Here is an 18,140-nt window from a genome sequence, read left to right as displayed (position 1 = left end):
GATGGGCACTGATATGTGGCATTGATGTGCACTTATGGACACTGACAGGTGGCACTGCTGGGGCTACACTGATCATCAGTGCCCTGATGATCAGTGCACATGTCCCCTCTGAGGGATGCCGATTACCGGCTCTCCTCACGAACTGTCAGCGTGACAGCTCGTGACGAGAGAAATGCCGATAACCGGCATTTCCGTATTTACATGCGATCAGCTGTGATTGGACAAAGCTGATCACATGACCGAGCCGACATCTTCGGCTCTTTCCATTGACCGGTGATCCGCTGTGTCCAAGGGACACAGCGCACTACCGATCGCCGCGTGCTCCCGGAGCCGCGCATGCGCGGTTAGAATGGGAGGATGTCATATGACGTCCTTCCAGAACGAGAGAACCCCCTTGCGGCCACCATTACCTTATATGGCAGGCGGGAGGCGGTTAAACTACTTTGTTGAAGCACCTTTTGATTTTATTACAGCACTCTGTCTTTTTGGGTATATCAGCGTGACTTGGAAATATTTGCCCACTCTTCGTTGCGAAACACTCCAAATCTGTCAGATTTCAAGGGCATCTTCTGTGCACTGCCTTCTTCAGATCACCCCACAGATTTTCATTTGGATGCAGGTCTGGGCTCTGGCTGGGCCATTCCAAAACTGTAATCTTCTTGTGGTGAAGCCATTCCTTGGTTGATTCGGAAGTCGTTGTTATATTAAAAGATGACGTTCCTCTTCATGTTCAGCTTTCTAGCAGAAGCCTGAAGGTTTTGTGCCAATATTGTCAGGTATTTGGAACTGTTCATAATTCCCTCTACCTTGACTAAGGCCCCAGTTCCAGCTGAAGAAAAACAGCCCCAAAGCATGATGCTGCCACCACCATGCTTCACTGTGGGTGTGGTGATCTTTTGGTGATGTGCAGTATTGTTTTTGCGCCAAACATATCTTTTGGAATTATGGCCAAAAAGTTCAACCTTGGTTTCATCAGACCATAACACATTTTCCCACATGCTTTTGGGAGATTTCAGATGTGTTTTTGCAAAATTTAGCCGATCTTGGATGTTTTTCTTTATAAAAAAAAAAAAGGCTTCCATTTTGCCACTCTACCCCACAGCCCAGACATAAGAAGAATACGGGAGATTGTTGTCACATGTACCACACAGCCAGTACTTGCCAGATATTCCTGCAGCTCCTTTAATGTTGCTGTAGGCCTCTTGGAAGCCTCCCAGACCAGTTTTCTTTTCGTCTTTTCATCAATTTTGGAAGGACGTCTAGTTTTTGGTAATGTCACTGTTGCTCCATATTTTCTCCATTTGATGATGACCGTCTTCACTGTGTTCCATGGTATATCTAATGCCTTGGAAGTTCTTTTGTATCTATCTCCTGGCTGATACCTTTTAACAGTGCAATCCCTCTGATGCTTTGGAAGCTCTCAAAGCCATGGCTTTTGCTGTAGGATGCAACTAAGAAAAAGTCAGCAAAGACCTACTAGAACTATAGCTGAACTTTATTTGGGGTTTATCAGAGGCACTTTAAATGATGGCAGGTGTGTACTGACTCCTATTTCACAGTATTGTGAATGTGATTGCTTAATTCTGAACATACAGTTGTGTTCAAAATAATAGCAGTGTGTTGAAAAAAGTGAATAAACCTCAAAATCCTTCTAATAGCTTTTATTTCCATACATACAAATGCATTGGGAACACTACACATTCTATTCCAAATCAAAGCATGAAGAAAAATAGATCAAATTTGTGTTGTTCCTCTAAAAAAAAAAAAAGTGAATATTAGACTGTTCAAAAAAATCAGTGTTTGTATTCTTCTTTAGAAACTCAAACATTCACTATATAAACTGAAAAATGTTTGAAGGTTTTGCTTTCCTTTGAATCAATTAATATTTAGTTGTAGTCGCACTGTTTCTGAGAACTGCTGTACATCTGTGTTGCATGGAGTCACCCAACTTCTGGCACCTGTGAACAGGTATTCCAGCCCAGGATGATTGGACTACATTCCACAGTTCTTCTCTATTTCTTGGTTTTGCCTCAGAAACTGCATTTTTGATGTCACCCCACAAGTTTTCTATTGGATTAAGATCCGGGGATTGGGCTAACCACTACATAACGTCAATCTTGTTGGTCTGGAACCAAGATGTTGCACGTTTACTGGTGTGTTTGGGGTCGTTGTCTTGTTGGAACACCCATTTCAATGGCATTTCCTCCTCAGCATAAGGCAGCATGACCTCTTCAAGTATTCTGGTGTATTCAAACTGATCCATGATCCCTGGTATGCGATAAATAGGCCCAACACCGTAGTATGAGAAACTTCCCCATATCATGATGCTTGCGCAACAATGCTTCACTGTCTTCACAGTGTACTGTGGCTTGAATTCAGTGTTTGGGGGTCGTCTGACAAACTGTCTCCGGCCACTAGATCCAAAAAGAACAAATCTTACTTTCATCAGTCCACAAAATGTTGCGCCATTTCTCTTTAGGCCAGTCAATGTGCTCTTTGGCAAATTGTAACCTCTGCAGCACGTCTCTCTTTCAACAGTGGGACTTTGCGGGGGCTTCTTGCAGATAGCTTGGCTTCACATAGGCGTCTTCTAATTGTAACAGTACTCACAGGTAACTTTAGACCTTCTTTGATCTTCCTGGAGCTGATTGTTGGCTGAGTCCTTGCCATTTTGGCTATTCTTCTATCCATTCGAATGGTAGTTTTTCGCTTTCTTCCACGTCTTTCAGGTTTTGGTTGCCATTTTAAAGCATTTGCAATCATTTTAGCTGAGCAGCCTATCATTTTCTGTACTTCTTTATATGTTTTTCCCTCTCCAATCAACTTTTTAATCAAGGTACGCTGTTCTTCTGAACAATGTCTGGAACGACCCATTTTCCTCAGCATTTCAGAAAGAAATGCACTGTAACCAGCATGTACAACATTTGCTGCCTTCTTTCCTTAAATAAGGGCAATAATTGCCACCTGTTTATCAAAGAATGAATGACCTCACTAATAGAACTCCACAATGCTATTATTTTGAACATGCCCCTTTCAATTAGTGATTCAATGACACAGAATCAGCAGCATGCATGTCTTGACTGTTGGGTCTGTTGGATTTCTATTACTCTACTACACCTGCTAGTAAATTATTTGCCATGTAGAAATATCATTTCTACCAAAAACAGTGATTGATCAGGTTAGTGATGTCTGACTGCTACATCCACAGTTAGGCAACCACATTATTTTAGTTTGTTTACTCCCCCTCCCCCCCCTTAAAAGATTTCAGTTTGTTTTTCAATTGAGTTGTACAGTTTATAGGTCACATTGAAAATGGTAAAACATTTTTAAAAGATCTATCTTTGCTTCATTCTTTTACATCACAGAAACCTGGCATTTTAACAGGGGTGTGTAGACTTTTTAGATCCACTGTACATATATGAGGCCATTGTGCCTTTTTATTATTGTTGCGATCCTTTTTCTCCAGTCGTGTGCTTCTGGCACTCTCTAGCACCCATTCCTTGGCTGATATTGGCTGTTAAGGAGCAGCAGCATATTGAAGATATCCCTTTGCTCCTCCTGTATGCACATTCAGCATTAGCTTGACAACACTGAACATGCAGACTGTGCAATATTAATTGGAACTGGACCAGAGAAGTGACCCCTTCTTTACCCAGGCTCAGTTATGCTGTGTAGGGGATTACAGGAATCCAATAAAAAGGCAGATTCAGGCATACCTGCAGTGTTTAAAATGCATTTCATTTTTTAAATTAATTTATAATTGCATTTTTCATCTCTTTGGCATTTAGCTTTAGTGTGAGATTGAAATTTGAGGTTTCTCACACTGGTATTTGGCTCCAGACAGATTCACCTTTATAGAATATGAGATAGATGTGAACACATTCAAAGTTATTTCCATCTTGAAAGAATTAAACACCTGTGTATGTCATTCACAGGAAGTGGAACAGACCCGAAGTGCTGTAGATGAAGACCGAAAAATGTATCTTCAAGCTGCTATAGTGCGTATCATGAAAGCACGAAAAGTCTTGCGACATAATGCTCTCATACAAGAGGTAAGGATGGTTTCTGATCAGCGCATTGCCTTGTGGAAGCAGTCATGTTGTACTGCCAGGAGCAGGGTGGGGGGATGGGGGTGTCTTTCATCCACTTAACATGGAGGAATCTGTTAGTATTTTTTAAAGGAGGAGCATGGCCAAGGTTTTTTTGTTTTTGGCCCTATCTCTCCTATAGATCACAGGAGTGCAGTTCATTCTGCACTCCTGTGACCTTTTTTCAGCTGACGGCAGGCTAAAGCCCACTGTTGACTCACTTCACTCAGCTGGTCCAGGCCCTGGAAGGATTCTGACTTTACAGTCGGGATCCACCCAGATGCCTGGACTGGCAGCTGGCACAGCCTGTCAGCGAGCCGCTCCTGCTCCCTCCACAGCCCTGTTCTCCAGTAAGCTCTGGAGGAGCAGAGACCAGATGACTGACAGTCACCACTCTCTGCTCAGAGTGGAGAGGACTCGGGGAACAGATGCAGGATTAGATCAATGCTGCATCCATCTAGGTGAAAATAATTTTTTTTTTTCCTCTCAAAACACACACTTCAAAACCTAACCGCCTGTGGACAGCTTTACTCCAGGAATAGGAATGAAGGAAACTGGGTGGTTACATGCAGTAGTGAGTCATGTATTTACTTCTAAACTACTGTAGCAAAATCATTTCTGGAATGAGTCCAATATGCCTTCTCCCATAACAGTCACATGCTAGGTGAATACTGAATTTCCTGGTAACTAAAGGTATCCACACGGAGAATCACACCATTGCATAATCCAGTTAAATCAAACAAACTGACTAGTACGTTGCAGTTACAACTTGCAAACTCTTCAAGACCTCCATGGTTCTAGGACATCCAGGTCATCCAGTTCCTGGGGCTAAGATGCCAATTTGCACCCCTCCCCCCAGTTTGTTACATGTGTCTTTTTAAGAAAAGGACATATTTGAAACATTTTAAAATAAAGTAGGTTTAATCGAGGTAAGGTTGCATTCACACCTTGAAAATCACAACTGTATGCAAGAAGCCCAGTGGGAGTTCCCGCAGCTGATTGAGGGCACTCACATGTAATCGCTCTGCAGTGATCACATACGGGTGATCAGCCCTGGACTCAGAGACACAAATCCTTTGGAAAGTAAAACAACTCCCCTAAATGTATTTCATCTGTGTATTTAGTTGTTTGCCTGGATTTCAGCTGTGTTGGAGAACTACAGGTGGTTGATGGCTGATTCCAGCCTATCTCCAAAAGTTCCAGTTTGCCGTGTGATTTCTATAGGAAATAGAAAAAATGCTATTTCATTAATGCTGTAAAAGGTTGGATTCTATTTTACTTGAACATGTTTGCAGATTAAGTTGCTTTTTTCCCAGCTATCTAATCTGTATCGGAAGTATTCTAATTTAGTTTTCCACTCGGTGACATAAGAGAGAAATCATAAAACAAGTGTTCCACAGTCTTCCCTTTCTGCAGTCCAAATTACACCCAATGTGGGCAATACGTATGACATTAAATTATAAGTGGCAAAAATCCTGTCCTGTGATGCCACTTAGAGAAAGATGTGACCTCGCTGAACAAGGCATGGGGAAATCGCATATCCAAAAGGGGCAGGAGCCTGATTAAACATTTCACCTTTGTTTTAAATGCTGCATGGGGGCACTCATGCAGGCTCGATGCTGAGCTGTGCTCTGTAACAATTGACGCACAGAATGTGGCTCCTCTCTGCCCCCCCCCCCCCCCACACACACACACTCTCTCCTCGCTGGCTGGGATTGACAGCTGCTGGCTCCAATGGCTTCCAATGCTGCCTCGCTCTCCATTGAGGGGAAATTGGGTTCAGGTAAGTATAAGTTGGGGGAGGGGGCTGCGGTTGAGCAGCACACAGAACATTTTTTACTTTAATGCAGAGAATGTATTAAAGTAAAAATACCTTCTACCTTTAGAACTATTTTTAAGATGTTCTTGCCTGAATTCAGTTTGCTTTTAATGGAGGAATAGAAGCTTTTGTTACTTTTATGCACTGACCTAAAGCTGTTAAATATATTGAAATCATTTTGTTATACCTCTTCGGTAAATGCAAAAAGAATACCCACTGATCCTGTTGGAAATCCAGTAAATTAATAGCAGAGCAGCATAAGTGATTAGTTATTATTATTATTCAGGATTTATATAGCGCCAACAGTTTGCTCAGCACTGTACAATATAACAGGAGACAATACAGCAACAATACAGTTCAATAGAAGTGGGATAGGAGGGCCTGATCCTTGGAGCTAACAATCTAAGATCATTGTTCTGTGCGGTCTCCATGGACTACACAACATGTCCCCTATTGGGGGGGGGGGGGCGCAGTCATTAGCACTAGTGTCTCCATTGGGAGATTTCCCTTCTACACCTATTCTAGTGGCACCTAGAAAAATGGGATTTTTACTTTCATTCTCAGATATAACCGTAAACAGGACAAATAGAGAGGGTGAATCTCTCTCAGACAGCAGTAAATATCTGACAGGCATTCTAATCTCTCTCCACCCTATCTAAAGCTAAAAACAAATATTATTTTTAGTTATACTTTAGTAAGATGCTGTCAAGAGCATTTTTATTAAAGGGAAAGAGTACTGTATTTTCAGTGAACACTTATGTCTCAGGTAATTATTATGGCCCGTGTGATGTTGTAAAACACAAGCATTGTGCAACACTATAAAGCGTTCGGTTATAATACAATAAATATGACTTGTATATATTGTGTATGTATGTATGTATGTATCATTTTCTTAATAAATAAATAAAAAAAAAAATATATATATATATATCATAAACATAAGACATATACACTATATTGCCAAAAGTATTGGGACACCCCTCCAAATCACTGGATTCAGGTGTTCCAATCACCTCCATGGCCACAGGTGTATGAAATCAATCACCTAGGCATGCAGACTGCTTCTACAAACATTTGTGAAAGAATGGGTCGCTCTCAGGAGCTCAGTGACGTCAAGCGTGGTACCGTGATAGCTTGCCACCTGTGCAATAAGTCCATCCGTGACATTTCCTTGCTACTAATTATTCCACTGTGAGTGTTATAACAAAGTGGAAGCAACTGGGAACAACGGCAACTCAGCCACGAAGTGTTAGGCCACGTAAAATGAGCGGGGTCAGCGCATGCTGAAGCGCACAGTGAGCAGAACTCGCCAACTGTCTACAACAACAGTGCGTAGAGAGCTTCATGGAATGGGTTCCATGGCTTAACAGCTGCATCCAAGCCTTACATCACCAAGTGCAATGCAAAGCATCGGATGCAGTGGTGTAAAGCACGCCGCCACCAAACTCTAGAGTAGTGGAGACGTGTTCTCTGGAGTGACGAATCACACTTCTCTGTCTGGCAATATGATAGATATGTCTGGGTTTGGCAGTTAGCAGGAGAACGGTACTTGCCTGATAGAGTTGAAGCTGTTATAGCTGCAAAGGGTGGGCCAACTCAATATTGAACCCTACGAACTAAGACCGGAATGCCATTAAAGTTCATGTGCATGTAAAGGCAGGCGTCCCAATACTTTTGAGAATATAGTATATAAATAATTTATTTCTTTTTCAAACAAATAATGCACACACAACACTGGCCAATTTTGTATGTGTAAATAAATAATATAAAAAAAAAAGAAAGAATGTTAGATTTACTTTTTAATAAAATAATCTGAAGCTGCTGAGAGCTAATGCAATGGTGTGCCATGGGTTAATACACATTGCACTGGTATGAAGCCATTGATATCATTGACACCATAGTTTTGCTGAAAGTGTCTGTGAGGAAAGGGTTTAGGAACTTTTGCAGCAGTCAACAAGATGCTATTCTTGTATTTGAAAAGCAGTAATTTATCTCTTCTAATTTTAAAATCATACCTATTGTTTATGTACCACTGAACATGAAAGCCCTAGAAAACGTTCTTGAATGGTATGAACAATTAATAGAAATTGGATCCAAGAACAATGACGGCAGGTGGTGTTTTCATAGTCCAGCCTTCTGTGAAACATGGAGGCAGCCTAGTTATGTTTTGGACCTTTTCATAAGGTGCCTTGAAACTGTACAGGTCAAAATAAAATTGTAAGGCTGTCAAGAAATTCTGGAGCAATACACACTGCACAGTGTCAGAAAACTCTATCTCCGTATCAAGTCATGGCTCTTCCACCAGGATAGTGAACCAAAACACATCTAAAAGCACACTGGAATGTCTAAGAACAAAACATTGGACTACACTGAAATGGCCTTCTATAAGCCCTGATCTGAGGTCTGGCATTCTTCAATAGAAAGTGATATAAATGCAGTCAGATAAAACCTGAGCCAGCTGGAGAATTTGCTCAAGTAGAGTGGTCCAAACTACTCTCCTGCGCTCTGAGACCCAAAAAGGGGTGGATGGATGGAACCAGAACTTGAAAAATTCGACCACCAGTGCATATGGGGTTGTGCAGCTCCAAACAAGGCTGGGGAAGCCCGACGGGTACTGCAAAGCGAAACAAAACAGCGCACCAACATTGCGCATTACCTCAGTAAACCAAAGTTTTATTTAATACAGAATGATACTCGCAAACAGCGAAGTAAATCAAGCATGTAAGTCCTCAAAGGAACTTGTGAAATGTGAAGCCTGCGCAAGTCCCATCATAGAGGTAGACACTCAGGGTACAGCTGACGCGTTTTGAAGGGCGTCCCTTTTTCATCAGAGCTGATGAAGAAGTGACGACCAAACTCCCTGTTGGCAGATGTTCAATGAAAGGCACAGAAAGCGCTTGTTTGCAATGATTGTCTCTACAGGTTGAGCAACAAAATATTAAAGGGAACATTTGTTTCCATACTTTTTTTTTTTTTTTTAATTTTAAATATTTTGTTTAACAACTGCTTATTCTGACACTTCTCTCCTAAATGTAAAAATCTGCATTTTTATTTTACTAGGAAATTACTTAGAACCCCCAAACATTCTGTTTTTTAAGCAGAGGCCCAAGAGAATAATATGGTTGGTGGGTGTTGCAATTTTTTAAGTCACATTTGCATAGCGTTTTTACAAATGCAATTTGATAAAAAAAAATGCAATATACAACATCTGACCACTTCAACTTTGTGACATACGGGTACGCAACAGAGGCTGAAGTGGTTAAAGTGTTACTAAACACAGGACCCTGCATCCACTATATCTGGTCTCCCACAGTACACAGAACATGGAAGTGAAATTCTTTTAGTAAATATAAACTGCTAAATACCTTTTCCCATCAGCAGTTAGAGCAGTCTCGTGCCACCTATCAGTGTTCAGAGCACTGGTTAAAGTTTGTAGGGAGAGTTTTCTTTCTGCTCTAGGAGGATGCAGAACCCCTGACCTCTGTCTGGACAGTGCTGATTTGGCCCTGTACTGATCACATGCACTCTCCCAAGAAAAAAAAAAAACTCTAGCATTACACACCAAACTGAGCATTTGCAGAGTGTCTCCACACAATATGTCTTATCAGGAGATCAGAAGGGGGGCACTGGAAGAAGGGGAGGATCAGAGAAGTCAGGATCATTACGCCTTTTTACACAATGCAGAGGATTAACCCCTTATGTTCCACAGTGAGTATAACAGGCATGCTTTACTGCATATACAGACTGATTTTACTGTTGTGGGTTTAGTAACACTTTAATCTAAAATCAAACGCAAAATCTGATTGTTAAAATCACTATAAACAATGATGGATGCCAATTATTACTGTGATCAGTTTCAAGTTATTTTAGAGACATTTGTGGGTTCTCTTTTCACGGAATAGTATCTCCAAGCTCCAGCATCTCTAGACTGATTTCAAGCTTCATCATTTTTGGAATATTTTAATTAATGTAAGGTGCTTCATCGAAGTGGGTTTGTACAATCAGAAATTGTGTGAAATGTGGGTGAGGGGGAGAAATCTAACTGTCCTTCACATACAGTTACTATTTTGTAGAGCTTTAATTGTAACCACATTACTCTAAAATGTATCTTCCTATCAAATTCTAAAACTTAATTTGCATTCATGCACTGTGGTGTAGTATAGTGCAGGTGTGTTGCATTGTACTGTAGTGACATTGTACGACAAAGCACCACAACGCACAAATACAGCATTTGCAGCAAAGTGAAGTGACTGAGCCATAAAACTTTACAGGTTTCCAACATTTATTAAATAACTATTTTTCTTAAAATATATTTTTTTTTCAATGCAAGTATTATCTCTCATCATGCTCTCTCATAAGTCATTGCTGATGTTCCCTGCACTGTGTACAATGTACATCAACTGTCATTCTGTGATGATTATATACATCCATTTGGGGTTTAATATGCTGTAAACAAAGCATTGTCCTCATCAAATATTCACTAACTGCATTTCCATAGGCAGCACAAAATGCATTCATAGGCAATCCATCTAGGCACTGTGCTGTCACTAACCATATGTTCCAATTACACTGCTATTATTTATGGAGACTTTTTACTAGGAAAAGACATTAGAATCTATTGCCTGTAATCTGCTCAGGTCACAAAATAAACAGCTTAGAAGCCTCAGATGGAAGCTATCCCCTGACCACATATTTGTTCCAGGACTATCACTTCGTTGTTTGTGAAGCTGAGTAAATTCTGCTTTACTGGGCTGCACTTTATAGACTGACTGCTTTCGTCTGAAACTTCTCATTCAAGTATTGTACTTTATGACCGATTACATTTTGCACAGGATGGTAAGTAAACTGCTGCAGGTATGATGTTCATGCACAGGGGTGTATTTACCACAAGGCAAACAAGGCATTTGCCTAGGGCGGCATTTTTTCAGGAGGGCAGCGCCGTCCCCCAAAAGAAATGATGGCAGAAGATACACATGCAGCATGAGGACCAGGTGGGATCTCAGAGAGGCTGCAGGCTGCTTGATGGTGTATGCAGACCCTGACTCTTGTTCCCGGGGATGTCCAGAGCTGTGAATGTGAGTGTCTTCTCTCTTGCTGGGGTGGGGGGGGGAGTTTGCCAGTGTATGGGGGGCGATGGTAGTGGAAGGCTCTCTCGGGTGGGGGTTGGGGTGTTGTTGGTCAATGTCAGGCTCTCTTTTCAAATGCCAGGCCAATGTGAAAGCCAAAGCTGAGATACTTCTGAGTGTTGTCAAAGCTGAACACTAAGCCTGGCCACACCTATTTAGTCCCTAAACATGTAAACCTATTAGTCTGAAGATTGCTTCACCAAGTAGAATACACTTAAAGTGGAATTCCAGCTATCCTCTAACTAATGATAAACCTACTCGCACCCCCAGTCTAAGCTGAATCTATCTCACCCTGTAAAGAAAGGATCGCTATACTCGTCTAGTCTGAAGCTGCTCTGGTCTGGTCCCAGGTGGAGCTGTCAGCTTTGGCTTCTGTGTAGAGGAGGACCAGCCGAAAACTGTTGCCCCATTGTAAGTCTATGAGTGACGTCATCCTCTAAGTATTTCTCAGCCGTTGTCTGCTTTCTTTCCTGTGCAGAAGCCACTGCTGGAGACTATCATTTGAGGTGGTCCATAATGTTAGACATTTGGTGTACAGCAGTTGTTGAGAAGAAATTCACTTCTGGGATGTTTGGAGTGTAGGAGCAGGATATAGGGAATTGAGAAGGTAATGAGCTATAGAAAAATGGGTGATTGGGTAGAGGAAAAGGTTTGGGACAGGACTGGCAGAGGAAGCACCCACCTTAGGTGTCATGCCATGGGGCAGGAGTCTCCTGCATTGCATAGTCTTCGCTTGTGCCTCAGTCAAACTGATAGCTCAGTTCTGCAGATGATGGCTAGTTTTTGGATATTCCTGTGTAAGCAGCACACCCTACTCCGCTGTCAGTGTGACAGCCACCTGCTCTACATCAGGAGCTCTAATAAACAGCACAGCACTTGGAAGGACTGGGGAAATTCTTTGGACACACTCTTAGGATATCCTAATCCAAGTACAAAAGCTATTTAAACTCTGTATAATTTCTACCATAAGGCACTGTACTACCTCCCCTATGGCTGGCCTTTCCAAATTGACCAAGAACTTCCCCAGATCCAAGTTGATACTCTTTTTTTTAAAATCAATATGTTTATCTTGGGGAACAGTCAAAGTCACAATGATGAAACTCCTATACACCCTGTTCCAAATTATTATGCAAATTATATTTTTCTCATTTACCTAAATAATTGATGTAAATAACAGTCAGCATAATTCTCATGTTATCCACTATTAAGAATACAATTCACATTTTATTGAACAAACCTCCCAATAACAGGATTTTTTTTAAACAAACTTACAATGCACTGTTCCAAATTATTACACACAGTACGTTTCAAAACACTTTATAGGTTGTAAAGAACTAAAAATTGTGATGTGTTTGCAGCATATTTAATGAAATAAAAAGCTATTTCAATCAAACTTTTAACAACATTTTAACTTTTTAAACATTCTAACAGGTCACGTTACATTTTAACATAGGACCCCTTATTTGATAGTAGCTTCACAAGTCTTGTATCCATTGAACTTGAGCGTTTTTGGACAGTTTCTGATTGAATTTGTTTGCAAGATGTCAGAATAGCCTCCCAGAGCTGCTGTTTGGATGTAAACTGCCTCCCACTTTCATAGATCTTTTGCTTGAGGATGCTCCAAATGTTCTCAATAGGATTGAGGTCAGGGGACGATGGGGGCCACACCATGACTTTCTCTCCTTTCATCCCCATAGTAGCCATTGATGCAGAGGTATTCTTTGCAGCATGAGATGGTGCATTTTCATGCATGAAGATGATTTTATTATGGAAAGCATAGTTCTTCCTTCTGTACCAGGGAAGAAAGTGGTCAGTCATAAACTACACATATTTTGCAGAGGTCATCTTTACACCTTCGGGGACCCTAAAGGGGCCAACCAGCTCTGTTCCCATGATTCTGGGCCAAAACATGACTCCACCACCGTCTTGCTGACTTCGCAGCATTGTTGGAACAAGGTGGCCGTCCACCAGCCATCCACTACTCCATCCATCTGGACCATCCAGGGTTGCATGGCACTCATCAGTAAACAGGACTATTTGAAAATTAGTCTTCATGTATTTTTCTGCCCAATGCAGCCGTTTCTGCTTGTGAGCATTGGTTAGTGGTGGCCGAATAGAAGGCTTATGCACAGTTGCAAGACTCTGGAGGACTCTACACCTTGATGTCTGTGGGGCTCCAGAGGCACCAGCAGCTTCAAATATCTGTTTGCCGCTATGTAATGGTATTTTAGCAGCTGCTCTCTTGATCCGATGCATGGATCTGGCAGAAATCTTTCTCAATGTGCCTTTATCTGCACGAACCCGTCTGTGCTCTGAATCAGACACAAATCTCTTAATAGTGCGATGATCACGCTTAAGTTTTCGTGAAATATCTGTTTTCATACCTCGCCCAAGGCATTGAACTATTTCACTCTTTTCGGCAGCAGAGAGATCCTTTTTCTTCCCCATATTGCTTGAAAATGGTGCTCTGCTTAATAATGTGGAACACCCTCCTTTAGTAGTTTTTCCTTAAATTGGGCTCACCTGCCAATCTAATTATCACAGGTGTCCGACATTGTTTTCAGTGATCAAAAGAGCCCTGACACACAATGCCATCCATGAGTTAAACTGAAAAACAAATATTTAATCTTTGTGACACATAAATAGAATTTGCATAATAATTTGGAACAGGGTGTATATCTCCACATTGCTTCTTCCTCATGGACCTAGGCTCCCCCTCTTGCTGCTTGAAATGTGGACATTTAGATGAGGACATGTTCCACGCTTTCTGGGTGTGCCCCACGATTAAATGATTTTGGTACTCTGTTGTCCCCTATGCTACCACATATTCTATAAATTACTTACCTTTAACCCCCAAATGGGCACTTTTTGGCCTAATGAACATCCCAGGCATCAAAATTTCCTGAGGCTGTAAAAAACTGCTTATTATCATATCCCTTGTATCAGGGATAGGAAAGTTATCCTACACACGTGGATCTCTCAAGAACCTCCTACTATTTCTTTGTTTATAGGCAAACGGTCTTATGTTTTCTGCATGGAAAGGGCTGAGGTCTCCCTACCTAAGGAACCACGGATCCAAAAATTTTATATTTGAGAATCTTTCATTTAAAACCTTGTCCATAGATACTCAGTGAGATTTGATACCATTAGCGTATTGAAAATATCGTAGTATAGATCATTGCTAACCACTGATCCCCCAACTAACATATTATCTTCCACTTAAATCAAAACTATACTTCATACTTTACTGACTTCACTTTTTTCTTAACTTGCTAGTTATTCATCCGCCATCCACCTATGTACCTATTAATGTTTATCCTTGGACCCAGTACTACAGGCCTATTTTTCAGTTGCACCAACATATTGTTTACTGTCTTTTTTTTTTTTTTTTTGTTTTATTGGCCAATTGTTGCAGCTGCAATGTGTGTGTAAATAAAACATTTCCACAAAGAACTTTAAAAAACGATTTAACATTATAAACCCCTAGTGAATCATAATTGGTTACTAATTATTTCATTCCCTTCCCTTAATGTTGTTTTTTTTTTTTTTTTTGCTTTCTCTTTTTTGAAATTAGCATTTTTGTTGTGTCAAAAAAAATATCTACCAGAAAAATGATTCTAGTATCTTTTATAAATGAAATCTGTGTATAATTTATTTTTTTTTTTTTACCCTAAATTTTGTAGTTAAAATTTTTGTTTTCCTTAAGTATTTTTATTAACTCCTTAACTCCCCCTAAAGAGCTCGGGGGGGGGGGGGTGTGCACTTGGGCATTCTTGTCTTGGGTACTGGAAGACCTTTGTTTCTGCACTAAGTTGGGAATGGGGCCTGAGGAGGCAGAAATGTCTTAATGTCTGGTGATTAATGCGACAAACGCGGTGCCAGAACCCTGCCCTTTTCACAAACTCATGAAATAGAACCATCCAATCTCACACCGCGCTGTCACTTAAGTAACCGTTCCACTCTCAGCTGCAACCTGCACAAAGATTTTCCAGCTTGTGGGGCCACCATCTAGGTGCCAGCAGCCTGAGCGCGATTGTCCCTGGGTTAAGTTGATTAAGTAAATCTTTAAGCTGCCACCACCACCTTTTGGCTTAGAAGGCAGAAGCTCATAATCTTGGCAATAACAAAAATAAAAAAATAAATGTCTGTACACACACTGTCACCACAGACAGGTATATTCAGAGATTTGTCATACACAATAGTACTCTTCAAGAGACGGGGATTTTTTAGTTTGCGTTAAAAGCCTTATGGACAGTTTTAACACTTTTCAAAATAGGGTTTAATAATAAAAAAGGTCAAGTACTTGTTTTTTTTTTAATGGTTGAATTGGATGGACTTTTGTCTTTTTTTCAGCCAGACTAACTATGTAACTATGTAAAATGGTGCAAACAAAATATTTACATAAAAAAAGTTGTTACAACAAAAACAAGAGACCATAAAGCAACAGAGAATTAAAAAGTAGTTATAAGGAATATTTGCAAAGTTCTTGGTTTTAACAAAGTTCAGTCAATATGTAAGGTGTTATCGGCTCTCATAACTTGACAGATGTTCCTTTGTTTGATGGTAACACAAAAGCTACCAAATCTGCTTGCAATCTTTTTTTTTTTTTTTTTTTTTTAAATCTGACATCAACGGGGGTGTTTACAGGGATCATGTGAACATGTTAAGGGCTGGGTGCTGGGAGGTCACCTTGACAAAATCCCAAATACACTTTCTTTATAAGTATTCATAATTCTGGATACCTACAGTCTGCTACCATGCAGATTATTGTCCATCATAAAATTAGCTTCAAAATGGATATAAATATGGAAGGTCTCAGATCTCCATTTCTCATAGGAGGGTTGTGGAGGCCTAATCCATTATGGTACCTCCTAGCATAGGAATGTTTGGGTTCAAAATGCAAGGTAAATACGTCTATATTCTGGCTGTACTGTCATTATTTCATGAGTTATTACTATTATACAGGATTTATATAGCGCCAACAGTTTTTGCAGTGCTTTACAAAATGAAATATGACACATGCTGAAGTTTTAGAGTCTTGGTTGAGAAGCAGTACATCAGGGATGTGTATTTTCCTGACTCCTAACTAAGGTATTAATGACCCAATTTCTGGTAACTTTCTGGTCATTGAAGTGTCTACGGCAGACACTTTTTTTTGGGCCCTGTGATGTATATTTGGGGTTAGATTCTGCTAGTCCTATTACGAGGCAGATGAGGGGTGTCTGCCAGCAAGATTTTGTGGATTGTATGAGCTGAAAGGAGGTGGCAGGGGTAGAGAGGAAAAGGTCACTGTGCAATGCTTTCTCATGAAGAATTGGCAAAGGAGACTGGTGACGTGGACAAAATGGCTGCTCCACACGCAGCTAATTGTGCGCCCAGTACACACAACCATTACAGTTAGTCTTATCACAAGAGAATATTTACAGTGTGAGCATTCTTGTGTCAAGATCAATCTGAAGATAAGTCTGTCCATTGTTGCAAGATTTTACAGAAATTGGATAGTGTCGTGAGAATTGATGATCATTTTTCATTAATCATGACTACTGTTAGGCAATTCCTAAAATGAATATAGATGTGCCTGTTACTTATTGTTATGTTTTCTGTTTTCCTAAACCCTTCATGTTTTCATGAACATGTATGTTCCTTTTCAGGTGATCAGCCAATCCAGAGCTCGATTCAACCCCAGCATCAGTATGATTAAAAAGTGCATTGAGGTTCTCATAGACAAGCAGTATATAGAGCGCAGCCAAGCCTCAGCAGATGAATACAGCTACGTGGCATGATGCCACTTTCAGATTGACATGTGTGAGAGGACGTCATCGCCTTTGCAGTTTGGTGTGCTCCAGTTGGAAGAAGCAGGCCTTTGCCTCCATATTTGGTCACCTGGCAGTCTCCGTTTTTCTGCTGTTTACAACATCACCAGTGCCACCAGTGTCATGAGCGTCCGTGAAGATGCCTATAAATATTTCCAGCTCATGCCATTATAACATTTCTTACAGCTCTACTAAAAGGAATGAGTGAAGTATTTCTGGAATGTGGATTTTTTTTTTTTTTTTTTTTTTAATTTTTTTTTTTCGGTTGGGTAAAAATATTTTTTTCTCCCTCCTCCACGTTTGCATTTGATGTGTTCATTTTTTTTTAATGTATCTTAAAAGACTTAAAGTACAAACTAAATATTGTAATATTACAAAAAAATAACCTAATAACTGTATCTACTTTAAAATGTACAAAAATGGCAAACATGATATTGCTGCTTGTCATATTAAAAAATAAAGAAATGTTCTGTGTATTGGTATAATTGGTGCAAAGGAAGGGAGGCAGGATTATGAAACTCAAGGCAAATTAAATGAATTGGTATATTTTATCTTAAAGTAGAACTATAGGCAAAACTGTTTTCATTTGGAGTAAGGGAGGGTTAAAACCCCTATCAGGTTTATTTTTTGTTTGTTTTTTTGGGGGGTTTTTTTTGCTATCTGTGTCCCATTGAGGAGATTTTCCTTCACTTTTTGTCCCATAACCAAAAACAGGAAATAAGTGTTCATCCCCGAAAATTAAGGGAGTTCAAGGGGGACTCCCTGGTCACCGGAACAAGGGTCCCCATTGGAAAAGTTCCACTTTATTTTCATTTTTGATGATAATGGTAAATGGGACAAATCTAGAGGATGAATCTCCCTAACGGGCACAGACCACACTTCAAACAAAGGTTCTAATCCATCTCTACTCCGTCCAAAACTAAATGAAATTTGTATAGTCTTATGAAAAACTTTCTCTTATAATGAAGGAGATTGTGCAGTCAGATTGTAGTGTCTTTGGGCTAAGTTTTTAAACCTGGTACTTGTGTCAGAGCCAGAGGTTTCCTGGCAGTTGCCGCACGCTCAGAAACTGGAAAGTGGTGTGTTAGGTCAAGCAGTTAACAGAGTGGAAACTACCAGACTTCAGGTTACTTCTGGTACAAGTTAAAGTGTCATGCTCAGACATGGTAAATCTCCCCGTGTCCCAATGTGATTGGACATGAAGTTGTTAAGATGGTAAACCTTAAGATCATGCAGACACTTTTACCCCCTTCCTGTCCAGGCCAATTTTCAGCTTTCAGTGCTATCACACTTT

General features: G+C 40.4%; 1 protein-coding gene across 3 annotated transcripts in view; it reads left to right on the top strand.

Annotated features, from left to right (window-relative positions):
- Nucleotides 1–17,312, top strand: part of CUL2 (cullin 2) — a 174,250-nt gene extending 156,938 nt beyond the window's left edge. For all 3 annotated transcript variants that reach the window (XM_089668711.1, XM_089668710.1, XM_089668709.1), the window contains 2 exons: nt 3,936–4,052; nt 16,685–17,312. In XM_089668711.1, coding sequence (XP_089524837.1) covers nt 3,936–4,052; nt 16,685–16,816 — 249 coding nt within the window. In that variant the 3' untranslated portion in view covers nt 16,817–17,312. The remainder of the gene's footprint in view (nt 1–3,935; nt 4,053–16,684) is intronic.
- Nucleotides 17,313–18,140: the final 828 nt, after the last annotated feature.

The sequence above is a fragment of the Staurois parvus genome, unplaced genomic scaffold (genome assembly GCF_062004578.1).
Source record: "Staurois parvus isolate SC_StPar_1 unplaced genomic scaffold, SC_StPar_1.0 ptg000061l, whole genome shotgun sequence".
NCBI lineage: Eukaryota > Metazoa > Chordata > Amphibia > Anura > Ranidae > Staurois > Staurois parvus.
Note: the sequence above shows the minus strand (reverse complement) of the source record. Positions and strands in the feature narration are given on the sequence as shown.